The sequence below is a fragment of the Microcebus murinus genome, chromosome 1, assembly GCF_040939455.1.
Source record: "Microcebus murinus isolate Inina chromosome 1, M.murinus_Inina_mat1.0, whole genome shotgun sequence".
Lineage (NCBI taxonomy): Eukaryota > Metazoa > Chordata > Mammalia > Primates > Cheirogaleidae > Microcebus > Microcebus murinus.
Genome location: NC_134104.1, coordinates 1,037,759 through 1,054,382, shown reverse-complemented (window position 1 = coordinate 1,054,382; position 16,624 = coordinate 1,037,759). Strand labels below are relative to the sequence as shown.

General features: G+C 66.7%; 1 protein-coding gene across 1 annotated transcript in view; it reads left to right on the top strand.

The window, feature by feature from the left end:
* Nucleotides 1–488: 488 nt before the first annotated feature.
* The window catches only part of COL18A1 (collagen type XVIII alpha 1 chain), an 88,297-nt gene continuing 72,161 nt past the window's right edge, over nucleotides 489–16,624 (top strand). Inside the window, exons 1-2 of the mRNA XM_012780040.3 lie at nucleotides 489–558; nucleotides 643–734. Coding sequence (XP_012635494.2) covers nucleotides 548–558; nucleotides 643–734 — 103 coding nt within the window. The 5' untranslated portion in view covers nucleotides 489–547. The remainder of the gene's footprint in view (nucleotides 559–642; nucleotides 735–16,624) is intronic.

Genomic DNA, 16,624 nt, shown 5'->3' with positions numbered 1-16,624 from the left:
CTTCCTCCACGGTCCCCTGTCCTGTCCCCTGGCGAGGAGTCTTTGTTCCACTACGCGCCTTCCCGCTGCCCCACCGGACTCGGGGCCTGAGGACGCGTCCCCCCAGGGGCGCCTACACGCTGAGCGGCCCGGACCTTGCCCGGGCCTGAGTCCCGGAACCCACGTGCCGCCTCGGCAGCGGAGGGAGGCAGCGCCCTCTGGGCGGAGCACGGCGGGCCACGCGCGCTGGGGACCCGGGGCGCAGGCGGGCGCTGTGCGCCTCGCCCGTCCCAGCCCGCGCGGGTTCCCGGGCCGCCCCTTCCCTCGCGCCGCACGTGGGTCGCCGCGTCTCAGCCTGTCCCCCGACCCGGCCCGGCCTGTGCCCATCGCCCCGCCCTCCGCCCGCCCGGCCCCTCTCCCCGCCCCTGCCCGCCCCTTGCCCGGCCCCTGCCCACCCCCTGCCCGCCCCTTGCCCGGCCCCGGCAGCGGCCTGAGCGCGGCGAGCGGAGCGGGCGCACCGCGGCGGAGGGCGCAGCATCCGCGGCGCAGACTGCCCGGCCCGCGGAGCATGGCGCCGAGGTGGGGCCACTGGGTGGGCGGCAGGGTCGCACGGGAGGGCGGGGGGCGCGCGCCGCTTCCTAACCTGTGGCTTGTCGCACGCAGGTGGCCCTGGCTGCGGCCGCAGCGGCGGCGCCTTCTGGACGTGCTCGCGTCCCTCGTCCTGCTGCTCGGGGTCCCGGCCTCCGCGGAGCCAGGTAGGACCCGGCGGGGACGCGGATGGTCGCCTGTGCGGGGCTGGCCGGTCCCGGCCGGCGGCTCCCTCGCCCCGCGGCTCTCGGCTTCGGCCCCGGAGGCGGCGGTGGCGCGGGGACCGCGCGCAGGTGGCCGGCGGGCGGCAGCCGGAGCCGGGCCGGCCATTCATTCTCCGGCTGTGGGGCTTCGCGCCCCCTCAGCGTCGTGGGATCGGGGTGCGGGCTGGGCCCGGAGGGGGTGCGAGCTGTCGCGTCCGGAGTCCCTCGCGAGGTGACCAAACTTCAGCGGCTCGGGGGACGTTAGTGCGCGCTGCGGGCCAGCGGTCAGCGAGGGGCTGTGGCCGTGGTCGTGGCTTCTCCGGAGACGCCGGGACACCAGCCGTCGGCCCGCTGGGCCTGTGTCGCCGTCACTGGCCTTGTCCCTGCCAGCGCCGGAGCGGCTTCAGCGCGCGGCGCCCCGGAGTCCCCGGGAGTGACCGTGGGCGGAGTCCCGCAGGTCCCTGGAGGACCGCGAGGCGCGCGGCGTCATCTTTGGGTTTCCAACCTGTTGAGGCAAAACCGCGCAGGTTTCCCCAGGGCCGGGCTCCCGGCCGCGTCCCGCCTTTGTGCGCCGCCGCCCGGGCCCCCGTCCCGCCGCCGGTGTCGGGTTGCGCGGTCCCCTTTGATGCCGGCGCCGGCTGCAGAACAATGCCGGGACCTGAGCCGGCGCGTCGCCGCCCGCTGCTCCCGCGTGGACCGCGGGCCGCTCGCAGGAGCTCCCCGGGCCCCGCCGCGGAACTTCCTTTGCCACCAACTTCGGGACTGGCTCCTGGCCATGCGGCTGGCCCAGTCCTCCCAACAAAGGCCGGAGGAGAGGTCGGAGGGGTGCCAGACCCCAGGGGAGCACCCCTGCCGCCCCGGGCGTTTTGTCACAGGTGGGGACACAGCCCGTGTCTCAGGACCGGCGGGCCGGGCGGGCTGGAGGGAGCCTCTGGCCGCAGTAGGAAGACGTGGGAGGAGGTCACTGCGGGCGGAGAGAAATGCGGGCTGCAGTAACTCGCTTCATTGTTTCCCGCCGGCTTAGTCACCCGGTTGAGCATCAGAACAGACTTTTTTAGAAAGTAGCGACCTTGTGAGTGGATCTGCTGGAAAACACCTGTTTGCGGAGCAGAGATAATTCCCCGTCTGTAACTGCAGGGGCGAGACATTCCAGCCTGTGGGGACGCAGGGTGCGGTCACGTGGTCCCGAGCGCCCAGGGTCACTCCCGCCCTCAATCATGGCCTCAGGGAGCTGTCCCTCCGCAGCGCCCACCGGCAGCCCAGGGCTGCGTGCGCGGGGGTTGCTGGCCTGAAGCCTCTCAGGTCACACAGGGACGGAGGGGAGGCACCCCGGGGCCGAGCACGTCAAGGAGGTGACATAGAGGTGGCCCTTTAGCCTCCGAGTGTGGAAAAGCCCTGTCCGGCTGGTGAGCTCCCGGGAGGTGGAATCTTGAGTTAACGCAGACTGGCTGGGGGAGGCACCGTTGGCAAAGCCGCGTGTGCGTCCTCCATCCCCCGCTCCCCGGCTGATCCTCTGGGACTGGAGGCCCCTTCCCTGCTCTGATGGAATGTGCTCTGCGGGGTACTGGGGTCCCGGCGGAAGCGGACTCAGCGGGGGCTCCGGTGCCGCCCACCTCTCCCCTCCCCCAGGCTCCATTCCAACCGGGGGACCAAGGCCCAGGAAGTGGGATCACAGCCGCCCAGGTGTGGCTGGAGAAGAGCTAGTGTGTGTGGAGCCCTGACTCAGCTAGGGCTTGGCCTGTTCTAGAAACCCCTGAAAAATCACCCTTGGGAAGCAAAGGCTGGAGGCCCAGTTTTCTGATTTGCACATTTTTTTTCTGACCCAACATGATGCATTTTCCACATCTCTGTGCTGCTCGACCCCTGAGAAGTCTTTTGCTTTTCTGTGTGACGCTTGGTCACGTGGCCCGACGCTCTGGCGGGGCATTTTGTGCATTTTCCCGTAATCAGAAGTTGGGGGGGGGGCGGGCGGAGCCCGGCTGCACTGTGGGATGCCGCGGCTGTACCTGCAGTTTCTCCTCCTGGGGTCCACGTGTGCTCACGTGGCCATGGACCCCAGGGCATGTTTTCAGGTCTGCACGTCAGACTGAGGGCTGAGGAAGAGGACCGGGTCTGGTGGGCGTCTGCTGCGTGCCCACAGCCGTGCCAGGAGCCTGGGCCGGTGTCCTGGCCGGGCTGCCTCTCCCCCACCTCAGCCTCCACACCCTGCCCTTCCCCACCAGGCCTCCTGCTGTCTGGGGTGGGCAGAGCCAGGCGGTGCCAGCACAAGGAGGCTGGGGTCCCTGCCCCTCCGCCCATCCCCCAGGAGGCCTGCAGGGACTGGCCTCGCTGGCCTGGTGTCCGTGGGGCGCACAGGTACCCGGGCAATGTCGGAGGGACCCCCTTGTCTGACCCTCTTGGAGAAGGTGGTCCCGCTCCTGGGCCCACCCCCTCCCAGCAGAGTCTTCGGGATTCAGAGGGACCTTTGGAAGATAGTTTTGAATTTCAGCAAAACTCGTTTTTCAGGGTCCTCCTGCTTTCCTTTAAATGAAGGAGGAGGGGGCAAGAGCTGTGCAGGGAAACCTGGACAGGTAACTGAACCCGTCCAGCGCAGGCCACGTATGGGGGCCGGTCAGGGGAGAGCCCTCCTCGGCTGCCGCTGCTCCATTTTGTGAGTACGCGGCACATACTGAAGTGTGCACGCCTGTGTGTGCACACGCAACATGCAGGTCATATGGCCACATACAAGTGCACAGGCTCATGCACAAATGTATGACGTGCACACACAGATACACACGCACGCACACATACTCTTTCTCCACCAAGAGTGCTTAATTCTGCCTTCACCCGGACTGTGGGAGAGATTTGGTTCTCTGGACCTCCGTGAGAGCCGCGGGGGTCCCGTGCGGGGGTTTCCAGCCTTCCTCCCCGCTGTGAGGTGGCCCCACCCCACCACTGCTCCTGGGCCCAGACTGCAGGGGCTGGGCGGGAGGGACGCTGCAGCCGTGTGCAGCCTGGAGACAGGGCCTCACTGTGTGTCCAGTGGGGAGGGTCTGTGCAGCCGCCACCCCCAAAGTGTACTCCTCACGCTGCCCTGGTCAGGGGCACTCTGAGCCCCTGCAGGGCCTGGCGGTGGAGTGTGTGTGATGGAGACCCTGGTCCACTCTGGAATGTTCCAGGTGAAGCCCAGGGCCTCCCCAGAACCTCACGGCCGGTGGTGACAGTGGGGTGCAGCCTTCTGAGTGGACGTCCAGGCAGCCAAGGCCTGGCTGGGGGGGCGTACGGTTGAAGGGGCCTCTGTCCTCCGGTGCCGACTCCCACAGTGCTCCGTGGTCAGGTGGGCAGCTGGAGGGGGCCGGGCTCTGTGCACAGTGGCCGGCTATGGCATCGCCCCGCACCTGCCCATGGGGCAGTGTGGCCGCCCGGGTGCTGCCAGGGCCTGGCCGCAGGGAGGCTCCTGTTAGCTGCTCCCGGTCGTCAGAGAGCAGCCCGGACGGGGGACATTTCAGGCAGCAGCTGGGCAGAGGTGAACGACACAGGCCTGACACGTAAATCTCTCCAAGCGCAGTGCCGCTGGTGGCCGAGGGGTGAGACGCCGGGAAAATTACAGTGCGTGCTTGGCGGCTCATGAGATCGCTAATGAGGCACCCCCAGCGAGCTCCACGAACGCAAGGCCTCTGCAGCCTCGTGGCCCGGCCAGCTCCCGTGGCCTCGCCAGATCCAGGGCCCCCCGTCCTGAGGGTTTGGGGTCTGGGCCAGCCCCGTGCCAGGCTCAGGCTCCTCCCTCTGAGCCCCCCGGCCCCTGGCAGCCTTGGCAGGGGCCACACTGCCCTGGGCACAGGCCTGGACCCTTCCATCCAGCAGACACTCTGTGTGCGTGTGGCAGTCTGGCTGCAGGCCCTGTGCCGCCACTGTGCCTGTCACCCGGCCTCACTGCTGTCACTCCCCTGTCCCTAACCTGGGGCAGGAATAGCTCCTCCTCCTGGGGGTGCTGTGAGTAGCAGTTGGGGAATTTTTAAAGCCTTTCTCATGATACAATGTATCTTTATGACACACAGTTTCTTCGAAGCACACATTGTATCTTCACTCGGTCTGCAGCATCTTCGGGTCATAGGCTGTCCCTTACCACATGCTCTGCCTGCATCTGCGTGCCACAGCTGTGCTTCTTTATGGCACACGGTGTGTCTTCACGGCATGGCATGCACCGTACCTTCATGGCACATAGTGTGTCTTCACGGCACACCCTGATGTCTCTGGGAGCCGGGCCCACATGGGCTTGGGGCTTGGTCTGTCCTGTCCCCAGCACTCCCAGTGTTGCCAGGGGATGGGGCGCTGTGCTGGCCCGGTGTCTTCACGACAGCGTGGTGTTTTTTAGACTGGCGGGTCTGGGCGGCTGCGAGGAGGGTCACGGCTGCGCTGAGTCAGGTTGGATTTGGAGGCTGCAGGGCACAGTGTCTGCTCCGCGCCTGCAGGGGCGTGTCTTCCCTCCCCGCTCCCCGGTGGGGCAAGCCCCAGCACGGCTGTTCTGGCTCCTCCGGTGAGAGGCACAGGAAGGAGAACCTTCGCGCAAGCCCACACGGCTCTCTGGAATTTGGTGCCAGCAGCCGGGGTCACGCTGGGCCCAGGGGGGCCCTGATGAGGCGGGACAGGGCAGGGCCGGCACCAGCCGCGGTGACTGTCGAGGCTCGCGGCCACCCCGGTTTCCAGAAGACCAGGGGGGCTCTGCCAGCGGGGCCAGGCGCTGGCCGTGGGTCGGGACTGACCGCTGCGTGCAGAGAGCCAGCGCCGGGATGGGTTCCAGTGGCGGAGCCTGGATTCGAGCTCTGCAGCTACCTCGTGCCGTCCGTGTGTGTGCTTATTCATACATTCATTTATCTCGGTCTGAAGCACTAGTTTTTATATTTCCCCACTGTTCTGTTCCACTGAGTAGATTCTAAACCGAGCTGCCTGTGTTTGGAACCCAGGCTCTAAAATCTCTGAGACAGTGTCGGGTTTCGGCAGCCCCAATCTGCAGGGGACCCGCCAGCAGGAGCAGGTGGTGGTGCACAGGGGAGGCGCCTGCTATTTTGCCCTGACCTGAACACACGTGACAGCCGTGCCCCAGAAGGCCCCCAGGCCGGGCGTGGGTCTCAGGTGGTTTAGCATGTCCTGGCCTCTCCCGCTCTGAGTCCAGACACCTTCAGCCTCGGGGACGGAGGGAGACCTTGCTCACGGCTTCCCTTTAGATGGCCAGGAGCCTCTTCTTGGCAGGAATCACTTTGATTCAGGAGGTCGTGCTCTGCAGGGGGGACGTCTGGCCTCCCGCTGTCAGAGTGGGGGGAATCTGGGGGGAGGGGTGGATCCCAGGACCCTCCCTGAGCCACCAGAGCCCTGCCCACCAGCCAGCCCCCAGCGGCGTGGGACTGAGGGGGAGGGGATGGTCTGAGATGGCCTTACCTTTCCCTGGGCCCTTTGTCCTGGAGGAGCCAGGTGACCCCGTGGACCTAGTGTCTTGACCTCCTTCCAGTGGGGTGAAAGGGCCAGCAGGGTGGGGCTGGCATCAGCGGGGAACTCCGAGGCCCCTTCACCCCTGCTGTCCGAGGCTGGGCACCTGGCAGGTGCTTCGGGCTGAGCCCGGCCACTGTCCTCTGCTCCGCCCGAGTTAGCTGCCTTTTCCCACGTGCAATGCCGAGCTCCTCCTGTGCCCGGGGACTGAGCCAAGAGGCAGGAAGGCGACCCCCAGCGTGTGTCTGCAGACGGTCTGGCGGGGCCCCTGCGGGAGTGAGGATGACAGGGAGCAGGGCTCCCTTATCTCCCAAGCAGGGGCGTCATCCACCAGGCTGGCTCCGCTCGGGCTCCGCGTTCTCACGGCTCTTATCGGGGCGCCGTCCAGCCAGAGCCGGGCGGGTGAGGGGCCGCGTCTCCACGTGGGCGGTGTAATCTGCACACGCGTCCCCCGGCCCGGAACGTGACAGGGACCGGGCGCTGTCATTTTAAAATCTTGCAAATCCGATCAACGGAGAAACACCTTTCCGGAAAGTTCTGTGCTGTAGGTTCCGACCGCTCCTGGGGGTGAGAACTTCACCGCAGCCGCTGGTCTGCGAGAGCCGCTAGCGGCCGGCGTCTCTGCCTGGTGCGTTATCTCTGCTCGCGGCTCTGGGCTTGTTCTCGCCGGCAGATCCTAGCGGCGAGGTTTGCATACTTTTCTGGTTTGTGGTCGGCCTTTGATTGGGGCTGTGGCATCTCGCAAAGCGCGGAGCTGGTTTCCCTCACTTTTACGAGCAGCCTACGCAGGGGCCCAGGGCTAGGGGGTCAGCCCTCCCGCCAGAGCCTCTGCCCGGGGTTGCAGGCTGCCGGACTGGCCGAGGGCAGGGAGGTCTCTGAGGGCGCAGGCGGGTGGGGCCTCGTGGCTGCGGTGCCAGCTGCTTCCCCGATCAGCAGGCTCGACACCCAGACGCTGGTGGCCCTGAGCATGAGGAACAACCCCCCAAACCCTCACCTGTACCCCCACTTCCGAGGGCACATGTAGTTTGGCCTACCAGGGGCCCCCCAGAGCCGTGCACCCCCCAATCCACGGAGCTGCCCACGTGGCCTCACATGGCACAGGTGGCTGGGCAGCCGTGGTGGAGCTGAGAGCCTCGGCCGGGGTGATCTGGGGTATCGGCGTGTACCCCACATGGCCACAGGGTCCCTCCCAGGGAGGGGTAGGGCGGCCTGAGGACAGTCGCGGCGGCAGAAGCAGAGAAGCTGGGAGACGCTGTGCCGCTGGCGTGGCTGGGACCCCTCCCCCGCAGAGACGGGGAAACGGGCTCTGGCCGGGGCCCGGGAGGGGCCAGCCCCGACAGCACCCCGGTTCAGACTTGCGACCCCGTCCGGAACTGCGAGTGTGAACTCGTGTGACTCTGGGGCACTTGGTCTGCAGCCACAGGACCACAGCTGCAGGGCTCACGCGCAGGGGCGGGGTGAGAAACTGAGGAAGCAGCCTCTTGTTTATGAAGTGCCACTTCACGGTGGCATGAACACCCCTGGCACGGTCTAAGGCCCAGATCCCGCGGCCTGCGCCGGACCCTCGGGGGCTGTTGTCCTCCGTTGCCCCAGTCTGTGGCCGGGTGTGAGCCGTTGGGGCCAGTCTCGGCCCTGGGAGCCTCCCTGATGCCCAGTGGAGCCCCCAGAACGACCCCCAACACCCCGGGATGACTCCCCTGACACCCCGGGACGACCTCCCGACACCTCGGGACGACCCCCAACATCTCGGGATGACCCCCCCAACACCCTGAGATGAACCCCCGACACCCCGGGACGACCCCCCGACACCCTGGGACGATCCCCCGGCACCCCAGGATGACTTACTGGCACCCCGGGACGACCTCCGGACACCTGGGGGAAGTGGGAGTGGGCACCCAGGGCCTGGGCTCAGGGATGGCTGGTGGGGTGTGCACCACTCGGGGGACAGTGGCGGGGCCGCGGTGGGTGCAGCACTCCTCCGTGGGAGGCCTGGGTCGAGGAAGCGCCGACTGCGGTCACCAGACACCTGGGGCCTGGGCCTGGCGCCCGCCGGGCATGGCAGAAGTCAGACGCGGCCCTCGGAGGAGGCGAGTGGCACAAAGGCAAGCCCCCGGGACTCGCCAGCTCATCCTGGTGCCCGGCGCCTGCAGCCCCTGGGGGCAGAACTGAGGCCGGGCTCGGGCTGAGGGCCACGCACACTCGGGCTGGGGTACCTGCGGCCAGGCAGGCGCCATGTGCCACGGGGGACCGTGGACCAGACATGTGCCCGGCAGGCTGGGAGCACCCGTGGGCTGTGGAGTGGAGCCAGAGACGGAGCCTCCAGGTACCCGGCACCCCCGTGGGCCTCGCCTCTCCGGGACTCCTCGCCTGGCCTGAGTGGCCACGCCTGTGAGACGTCGTGGGCCTTCAAACCACGTCTTCCCATTGCAACTGGGCCACGCACCCTTTCCTCACGTTCCTGGGCATGGGGTCCTTCTTGGAGGGGGTCCTTCTTGGAGGGGGTCCTTCTTGGAGGGGGTCCTTCTTGGCTGGGGGCAGCAGGGCTGGCCAAGCGTGTCGGCTCAGACTGGGGGCAGCCACCCCTGGGCCCAGCCTCCCGCAGGCCACGTGCTGGCCAGACAGCTGCAGCGACACGCAAATCTCAGCACGCCTCGGTGTCCTGCGGGAAATAGGGATGTCACTCCTGAGGGGACTTCATGTGGGGGGGCTTGAAGTCTCCACTGTGGCCTGGGGGTGCCGGGGCAGTCGGGTCTCTCGGCTCAAATGCAGAAATCCAGGCCCGTGGGCAAAGGCCTGGTGCTTCCTGGTCCCCCAGCCCCGGGTAACCTCTGTCACCTGCCACGCTGTCACCCCTCAGGGTCCAGCTTAGGGCAGTGCTGATGCGAGCTGTGCTGGTGTTTCAACCCTAACTAGTTGCAAACAGTTCCCGGCCGGGCAGGGAAGCTGCGCCGTCACTCCCCGCCTGCCTGGGAAGCCGTGTTGGCCTTTATGCGTTTACCCCTCCCTGTCCCTGCCCCGCAAACGTTCTCTTGCCTCGGTTTCCTCCCTTTGCATGCTGTGGTCTGGACGGACAAGGTTGTGTTCCTCCCGGGACGGGTGACGCTGCAAACGACACAGCGTCCTATCACCGACGGAGCACTCTCGCGTGCGTTTCCTCGCTCCGTGAGTTTGTTGACGTTTGGGAGCGTCCGATCTGCTCTTTCCCGCGTTTTCGGCAGACGCGGTTCTAGCTCCTCGGCGTGCTTCCGGGAAGGGCCTCTCCGAGCAACGGGGGTTTCGTTTTTCTGGATGTTCAGGTGACGTGTATGTTGGGGTCACTTTTGACGAGGTTCCGCTGAACGTCGGGGGCGGCCCTGGGTCCGTGCGCACCTCTGTCCCTGGCGCTGTCCCGCCGCAAGACGGCGCCGTTTCTGTGCAACACGTGACACGCTCTCCGCGGCTCAGTCGGGGTGACGTCACCGCCTGTCTGGGCTCTGGGCGCTTTGTCCTCTGTCCTTGTTACGCTTTGGTCTCTGGGCAGGGGGCCTGGGGGCGCCTGGACCCTTCACCTGTGGGTTCACTGCTGCGTGCGCTGCGTGTCCTGTGTGTGCTGCGTGTCCTGCCTGTGCTGCGTGTCCTACTTGTCCTGCGTGTGCTGCATGTCCTATATGGGCTGCATGTGCTGCGTGTGCTGCATGTCCTATGTGGGCTGCGTGTCCTGTGTGTGCTGTGTGTCCTGTGTCTACTGCATGTCCTGTGTGTGCTACGTGTCCTGCGTGTGCTGTGTGTCCTACGTGTCCTGCGTGTGCTGCATGTGCTGTGTGTGCTGTGTGTGCATCTGGCCTACCTAGGTGCCTCGGGGTCCTCTCCTGCTCGGGGGTCTCTCGGCTGCACCAGCCCGCGGCCCGGCTGCCCCCGTGTTCCTGCCACCGTGTGTGAAGGACACTCTGCTGCGCGGTCTGTGGCGTTGCCGGGCCCGTCTTGCTTTGGTGTCGCGTGTGCCGACTTCTGCCGCCTCCGGCTCCGTGTGGGCTTTTTGGCGTCCTCAGGGCTGGGTGCGGGCCCGTCACGGAGGCGACACGGGGGTGGTGGCTCAGGCCTCGAGTGGCCCAACTCCTCAGTGTCATGTGTCACGATCACTTGGGCCTGGCACAGCCGGGCCACCCCGTCCTGCCTCAGTGCTTGGCCCAGGGGTCAGGAGAGAAGGTGTCACTTTGAGGGAAACCGACCGGGCGAGGAGGAAGCCGTCGTGGGAGAGGGGAGGGCGGGCACCGCCTCCTGCCCCCTCCCCGACCCCCACTCTCGTGAGGCCCCACAGGTGTCCCTGCCCTGCCCACGGGGGCCCCTTCCTGCTGCCTCCACCTCTCAGACCCGTCTTTTCTGAGCCAGAGGTGGCCGCCAGGCAGGCCACGTGGCGCTGGAGCCGGGAAGGGCGTGAGCTCGTGCGCTGACATGCATGCCCCTGTGGCGTGGACAACGTGGGTCCCTCTGTGTGACGTGGACAACGTGGGTCCCTGTGTGGGATGTGGACAACGTGGGTCCCTGTGTGGGATGTGGACAACGTGGGTCCCTGTGTGTGACGTGGACAACGTGGGTCCCTGTGTGGGATGTGGACAACGTGGGTCCCTGTGTGGGATGTGGACAACGTGGGTCCCTGTGTGTGACGTGGACAACGTGGGTCCCTGTGTGTGACGTGGGCAACGTGGGTCCCTGTGTGTGACGTGGACAACGTGGGTCCCTGTGTGTGACGTGGGCAACGTGGGTCCCTGTGTGTGACGTGGACAACGTGGGTCCCTGTGTGGGACGTGGACAACGTGGGTCCCTGTGTGTGACGTGGACAACGTGGGTCCCTGTGTGGGACGTGGGCAACGTGGGTCCCTGTGTGTGACGTGGACAACGTGGGTCCCTGTGTGGGATGTGGACAACGTGGGTCCCTGTGTGTGACGTGGACAACGTGGGTCCCTGTGTGGGACGTGGACAACGTGGGTCCCTGTGTGGGATGTGGACAATGTGGGTCCCTGTGTGGGATGTGGACAATGTGGGTCCCTGTGTGGGACGTGGACAACATGGGTCCCTGTGTGGGACGCGGACAACGTGGGTCCCTGTGTGGGATGTGGACAACGTGGGTCCCTGTGTGGGACGTGGACAACGTGGGTCCCTGTGTGTACAGGTCCTTGTCCCCGTCCCTGCTCGCTGGGTCTCCTGCAGGGAAGGCAGCGCCAGGGAGATCGATGGGCACAATTAAAGCGTTTTTATCGTTTGCGTCAATTTCTTTTGAAAGCTGTTTTCCTGGTGGCCACATGCACGTGACGTGAGATTCGCCCTTGAGCCACGAGTGAGCGTCTGCAGGGCCTGGTTGCCACCCGCCTGCGGAGTGCGGAGCAACCTGGGCTCTCGCGGTGCGGGAGGGCTGGTCCTGGTGCAGCGCCGTCCTCTAAAGGGACGTCTTTTATGGGACGTTCCAATCTCCGTCCCGCGTGGACAGCGCGGAGGCCGTGGGCCTAGCGGGAGGTTTCTCCAAGGTTCGAGGACGCCCACCCCTGTGTCTCAGGGTGGGGGGCTGTGCCCCCCAGCTGTGGCCGGGTCGGGGTGGCTCCTCCTCAGGCTGCCCAGGAGCTCAGACTCCCGGGGGGTCGAGGGCAGGGGCGGACCACGGGGCGGCTGCCGTCCGCGGTGCGGTTCTGACCCAGGCCTGGCTGGCCCACGTCTGCAGTGTGGGGGACAGTGCTCCATCCCTGGCAGGGTGGGTCTGTGCCCCTCCCCGTCCCCTCCCCCCAGAGGCCCCAGTGCCAGAGGCCCTGCACTCACGGCACTCTGCAGCGGCCAACACGATCCTTCCTGGGGGGCTCCCGCCACATTGCCCTGGCCGGAGCCGCCTGGGCAGCGCATGGGGCCGGTGGCAGAGAAGGGACCCCTTCCCCAGGATGGCCTCAGCCTGGGGGAACTGGGCGCTGGGGACGGTGGTGGCAGTTCCTCTTTATTCTGTCATCGGTGAGAGGCGGTGAGAACACGGGTCTCCCGGCATTCCTTCCCTTCTCCGTTCATGTCAGGACCGAGCGGGACATGGGCTGCCCCCAAGGGGCTGCGATGCCGTGCTGAGGAACAGGCGTGCCGGAACCGCTGAGCGTGGAGCCCCAGGGTAGGCTGCCCTCCTGTGCCATGCGAGCCCCCCTGGGTGGCCTGTGCCCAACCGGAGAGTTTGGGTCCAGCGTTCTCTCTCCCTGCGGCCACCGGGGGCCCACCGAGGCATCCTTATTGGTGCCCTGGGGTGGGTGCTGGGCTGCAGGCAGACCTGGACTCCACCTCCCACCAAGTGCAGTGAAATCGTGGATTTATCCGGCACTTCCGATGAACACCAGCAGGGCTGGGAGGCGTGAGGGAGCCTCAGGTGGGCTCCGTGCTCAGGGAGGGATGGGGGCTGCCCGGTTGCTTTGTGAAATATTCGTGGTTTTTAAACAACTTTATTTTTAAAAACTGTGCAAGTGAAACAGGAACACACACTGGGTATTCGAAGCCCCAAGCAAGACGGGACTGCCTGGGACGGAAGTAGAGTCCCCTCTGCTCGCGCCCGAACGCTCCCTGCCCAGACCCCACCCCTGGGAACCTTCTCTCCATCTGTTTCCAACACGGCCGCGTCACTGAGTCTCCGTCCAAGGCCACATCCTCCGTGCAGCCTGGTGGCCGGACCAGGTGGTTCCCACTCAAAACAGGAAGTTGTTCAGATCCTTTTAAGGGTGCAAGAAATGAAGCACCAGCTTCTCAGCAGCGAGACTGGACAGAAGCAGCACAATCCCGGCCCAGGCCAGGTGTTCGGGGTGCCGAGGGGGGGGCCAGAAGGGGGGAGGGGCGCCCTCAGGACCCCGGGTCCTACCTGGACACACAGGGCGTCCGGGCAGCAGGTGCGTCAGGGCTGGTCGCCACCGCTGCTCCCAGCTGATCACGGCTGTCCCGGGCTGGCGGGAGGCTCCGCACCTACCTGTCTGCAGGTGTCGGCAGAGCCCGGTGGGGCTCCTGTCCCAGGCCCACTAGGCACCGCCGGCCGTGGGCAGCACAGAGTTCGTGGGAAACCCCTAACGGCGGCTGTGACCTCAGCGCTCTTTCATCGCTAATTGAAGACGTGACGTCCTCCTGGACAGAAAGCCCCTTTGTGTGCGGCCACCCGGCAGCCCCAGGGCAGGTAGGGACGGCCCTGACCCTGCAGCAGTGTCCCCGTCCCCACGAGGCACCGAGAACAGCCTCTCCCTCCGTCCCTGCCACCGGCTCCCGCCGCCTGCGACTCGGGTCCGGCTGTATCTGGAGAAGCGGGGAAAGGGCGAGCCGTCTAGACGCTAATGGCGATTCTTCCGCGGCTGTATCCTGGCAACGGGATCACAGCTGGGGGGCGTTCCCCAGCGTGGCGCGGGGCCCAGCTCCTCCCACCCCGCAGGACCTCGGGGCTGGCAGCGGGCCACGGGGACTCGGGGTGGAGAAGCCGAGGCTCCCTGGTCCCGGGGCTGTGGACGGGGCCACAGCGACAGGCACGTCCGGAGCCTCGGGCCGTGCAGGGCCACGAGCAAGCACGCCTGCTCCTCCCAGCCTGGTCGGATTCCTGCCCTTTACCCAGAAGGGCGGGAGGTGACCCAGGCCACCCCTGTGCCACCCCGCCGGAGGACTCTGCCCCTCCTGGCACTCCGCCTGGCTCTTGCCCTGCGCCAGGTCAGCGGAGCCTGCCTGTCCCCTCAGCCTTCTGGCTCCTTGAGGACAGACGGACGCCCAGACAAGCTGCCTGGGAGATCGGCCATCGCACCCAGGAGGCGCTTGCCGCCCTCCACGCGGTGTTCGTTCCGTCCCTGCCGCTGCAGGTGCTGAGATCGTAAATTCCACCCACGCGTCTGTGCCCCCAGCAGAGGGGCCCGCCGTGACGTCAGGGCAATGAGGACCTGGGATCGCACAACGGGACACGGGCCGGCGCAGCCAGGCTCTCGGGGAGAACAAGGCCGCTCTCGGGGCTGAGTACGGCGAGGAGAGGCGGGTTTGCGCCAGCCTGGGGGTGGGGAGGCCGCATGGGGGGGAGCTGTGCTGCTGCGTGGCAGCCGCGTCTCACGAATCCAGCCCAGCCGACGCCGCGTCCCCGGCCCAGGGCAGTCGAGTCTGGAAACTGCGTCCCTGGGGGGCGTTGGGGGTGGCGGCCGAGGTTTCCGTGTCACCTGGGTCCTCACAGTGCCGGGGCCCCCAGAGCTCCCGCCGGCCCTGTGGCTCGCCGGGCGTGCGGCAACCTGCGGAGGGTCAGGCCTGGGTCGTGAGCGTCTCCCGGGCGGCGCAGGGCCCTTCAGGACCCGTGTCCACGCGTGGCCGGACGCCTGCTCCTGTTGGGTCATGGCTCCCCTGGACGCTCGGCCGTGCTCCCTTGAGCCCGCGTGTCCTGGGGGTCAGCGCGGGGTCTGCCTCGGCCCTGCAGGAGCTACCGCAGAGCCGGGGCTTGCGGCCACCGCGGCAGAGTCGACGCTGAGTCAGCGACCTCAGGCCCGGGTCACGTGTTACCGGCCGAGGCCGCCAGAACCCCGGCCTTTCAAGGGTGCCTTTGTTGTCTCCCGGGACGCTGGCCGCACCCTCGGGTGGGAGCCGGGCGCAGATGGGGCTTGTTTGGGCCATCTGGTCCGGGGCTCTGCAGGGAGGCCCCTGCGGGTGGTGGCCCCACCCGGCCAGACCCCCGGCCCACGACACTCCCTCTGGGCATCTTGACTCGGGGTCCAGGGTGTGGGCGAGTGGGAGCAGCTGCCTCCCGAGGGAGGGCCTGGTCCTGGGGACGCAGCCAGGGTGGGGGCTGGCCCCGGTGGAAACGGCCCCTGGGAGGGCCGGGCTGGCGGGACCCCAGGCAGTGCCTGACCCCCCCCCCCCGCCCACAGAGGGGCAAGTCCAACCTTCGCAGGTGGAGGAGACGGCAGTTCACACGGCAGCCACGGGGCGATCCCAGATTTAGTGCACGCTGCCGTGTGGCGGGCCCTGGTTGTTGCTGGTGGGTTGCAGGACGTGTGGGCTGCAGGGCTTGGGTGAGGGAGAAGGAGACCCTCCCCGCAGGGCAATGAGGCAGGTCAGGTGCAAGTGCGTGTCCTGCAGGTAAGCACACCTGGAGCCCCCGGCTCTGCCGCGTGCTGGCCGTGGGACGCCCTCCCCCCGCCCCCCATGAGTGTTCCCAGGATGGGACTCCTGCCCCCAGGAGGGTGGCCAGGCCTGTGCTGGCCTCGAGTTTCCTCCTGTGCCTCAGTTGCCCCAGCAGCGCTCACCAGGGAGAGGAGGGGTCTATAGGGCACAGCCCCTGTGCTAGGCGAGCATGGGCGCTGCCCGACCCTCAGGGCCCCCGTGGTTTGGAAAGTCGGGTGCTGCCCCAGCCCCTGCACCTCACACCATGCCCCTCCTGGCCCCACTGGACGCTCCCTGGGCCTGCCACCTGTGTGTGCCGCCCCTGCCGAGACCACGGTCGCTGCCCCTTCCCGCCTCGTGGCACTCGGTTTGGCCACAGGCTGCGTGGCGTCCCCTGAAGGGCCCAGGCCACGGCCTCGCCCACAGACGGCCTCTCGGGGACGGAGCTGTGGCCCTGACGGTGCCCAGGCTGTCTCCTCCTCCCCTGGACAGACCCGGGGCTCCACTAGGTCCAGACCGGCCCAGGTGTGGGTTCCAGAACTACCGTGTTTCCCCGAAAATAAGACCTACCCATAAAATAAGCCCTTGCAGGATTTCTAAGCATTTGTGCAATAGAAGCTCTGCCCCAAAAATAAGCCCTAGTGACGGGCGTGGCTGCGCAGCGCATCTGCACAACCCGTGCGTGTCGTCACAGAGGGGGAAAGAAGACGAGCAGCCCTTCTCATCTGCCCTGTGAGAGCTCCAGTGCTCGATAGGAGAGATGGGGGCCGATGGTTCTAAGGGAAACAGAGTCGCAAGACATTCAGGATGGGATTCAGGGTTTGGAGAGTGATGATGATGTTCCAGAAAAAGACGACTTAACTACATTAGAATAAATGTAGATGGTTGTACCGTACTTGGAAAAAAATAACACATCCCCTGAAAATAAGGCCCAAGGTGTCTTCTTGAGGAGAAATAAATACAAGACCCTGTCTTATTTTCGGGGAATCACGGTACCTGCAGATCTTCAACACCTGAGGATCAGTTCCAAGCAGACTTCCCAGACCCGCGTGGCACAGCTAAGGGGCCGGGCTGGCCCCGGGGGTCAGGGCGTGGCCTCACCCCCAGCGCCGTGGCTTCTGTCGGGCCCAGGGCGGTGGTTGGGCAGCTCCTCCTCTCTCCACCTACCCGGGCTCCTGCGCTGCCCATGGGCGAGCCGAGGGTGCAGCGTGGGCCACGTCTGCCCGTCTCTCCCAGACACTGCCCCTCAGCCCTGGTGGGCTCCCCTGTGGACACCTGGTGCTGTGGGAGCC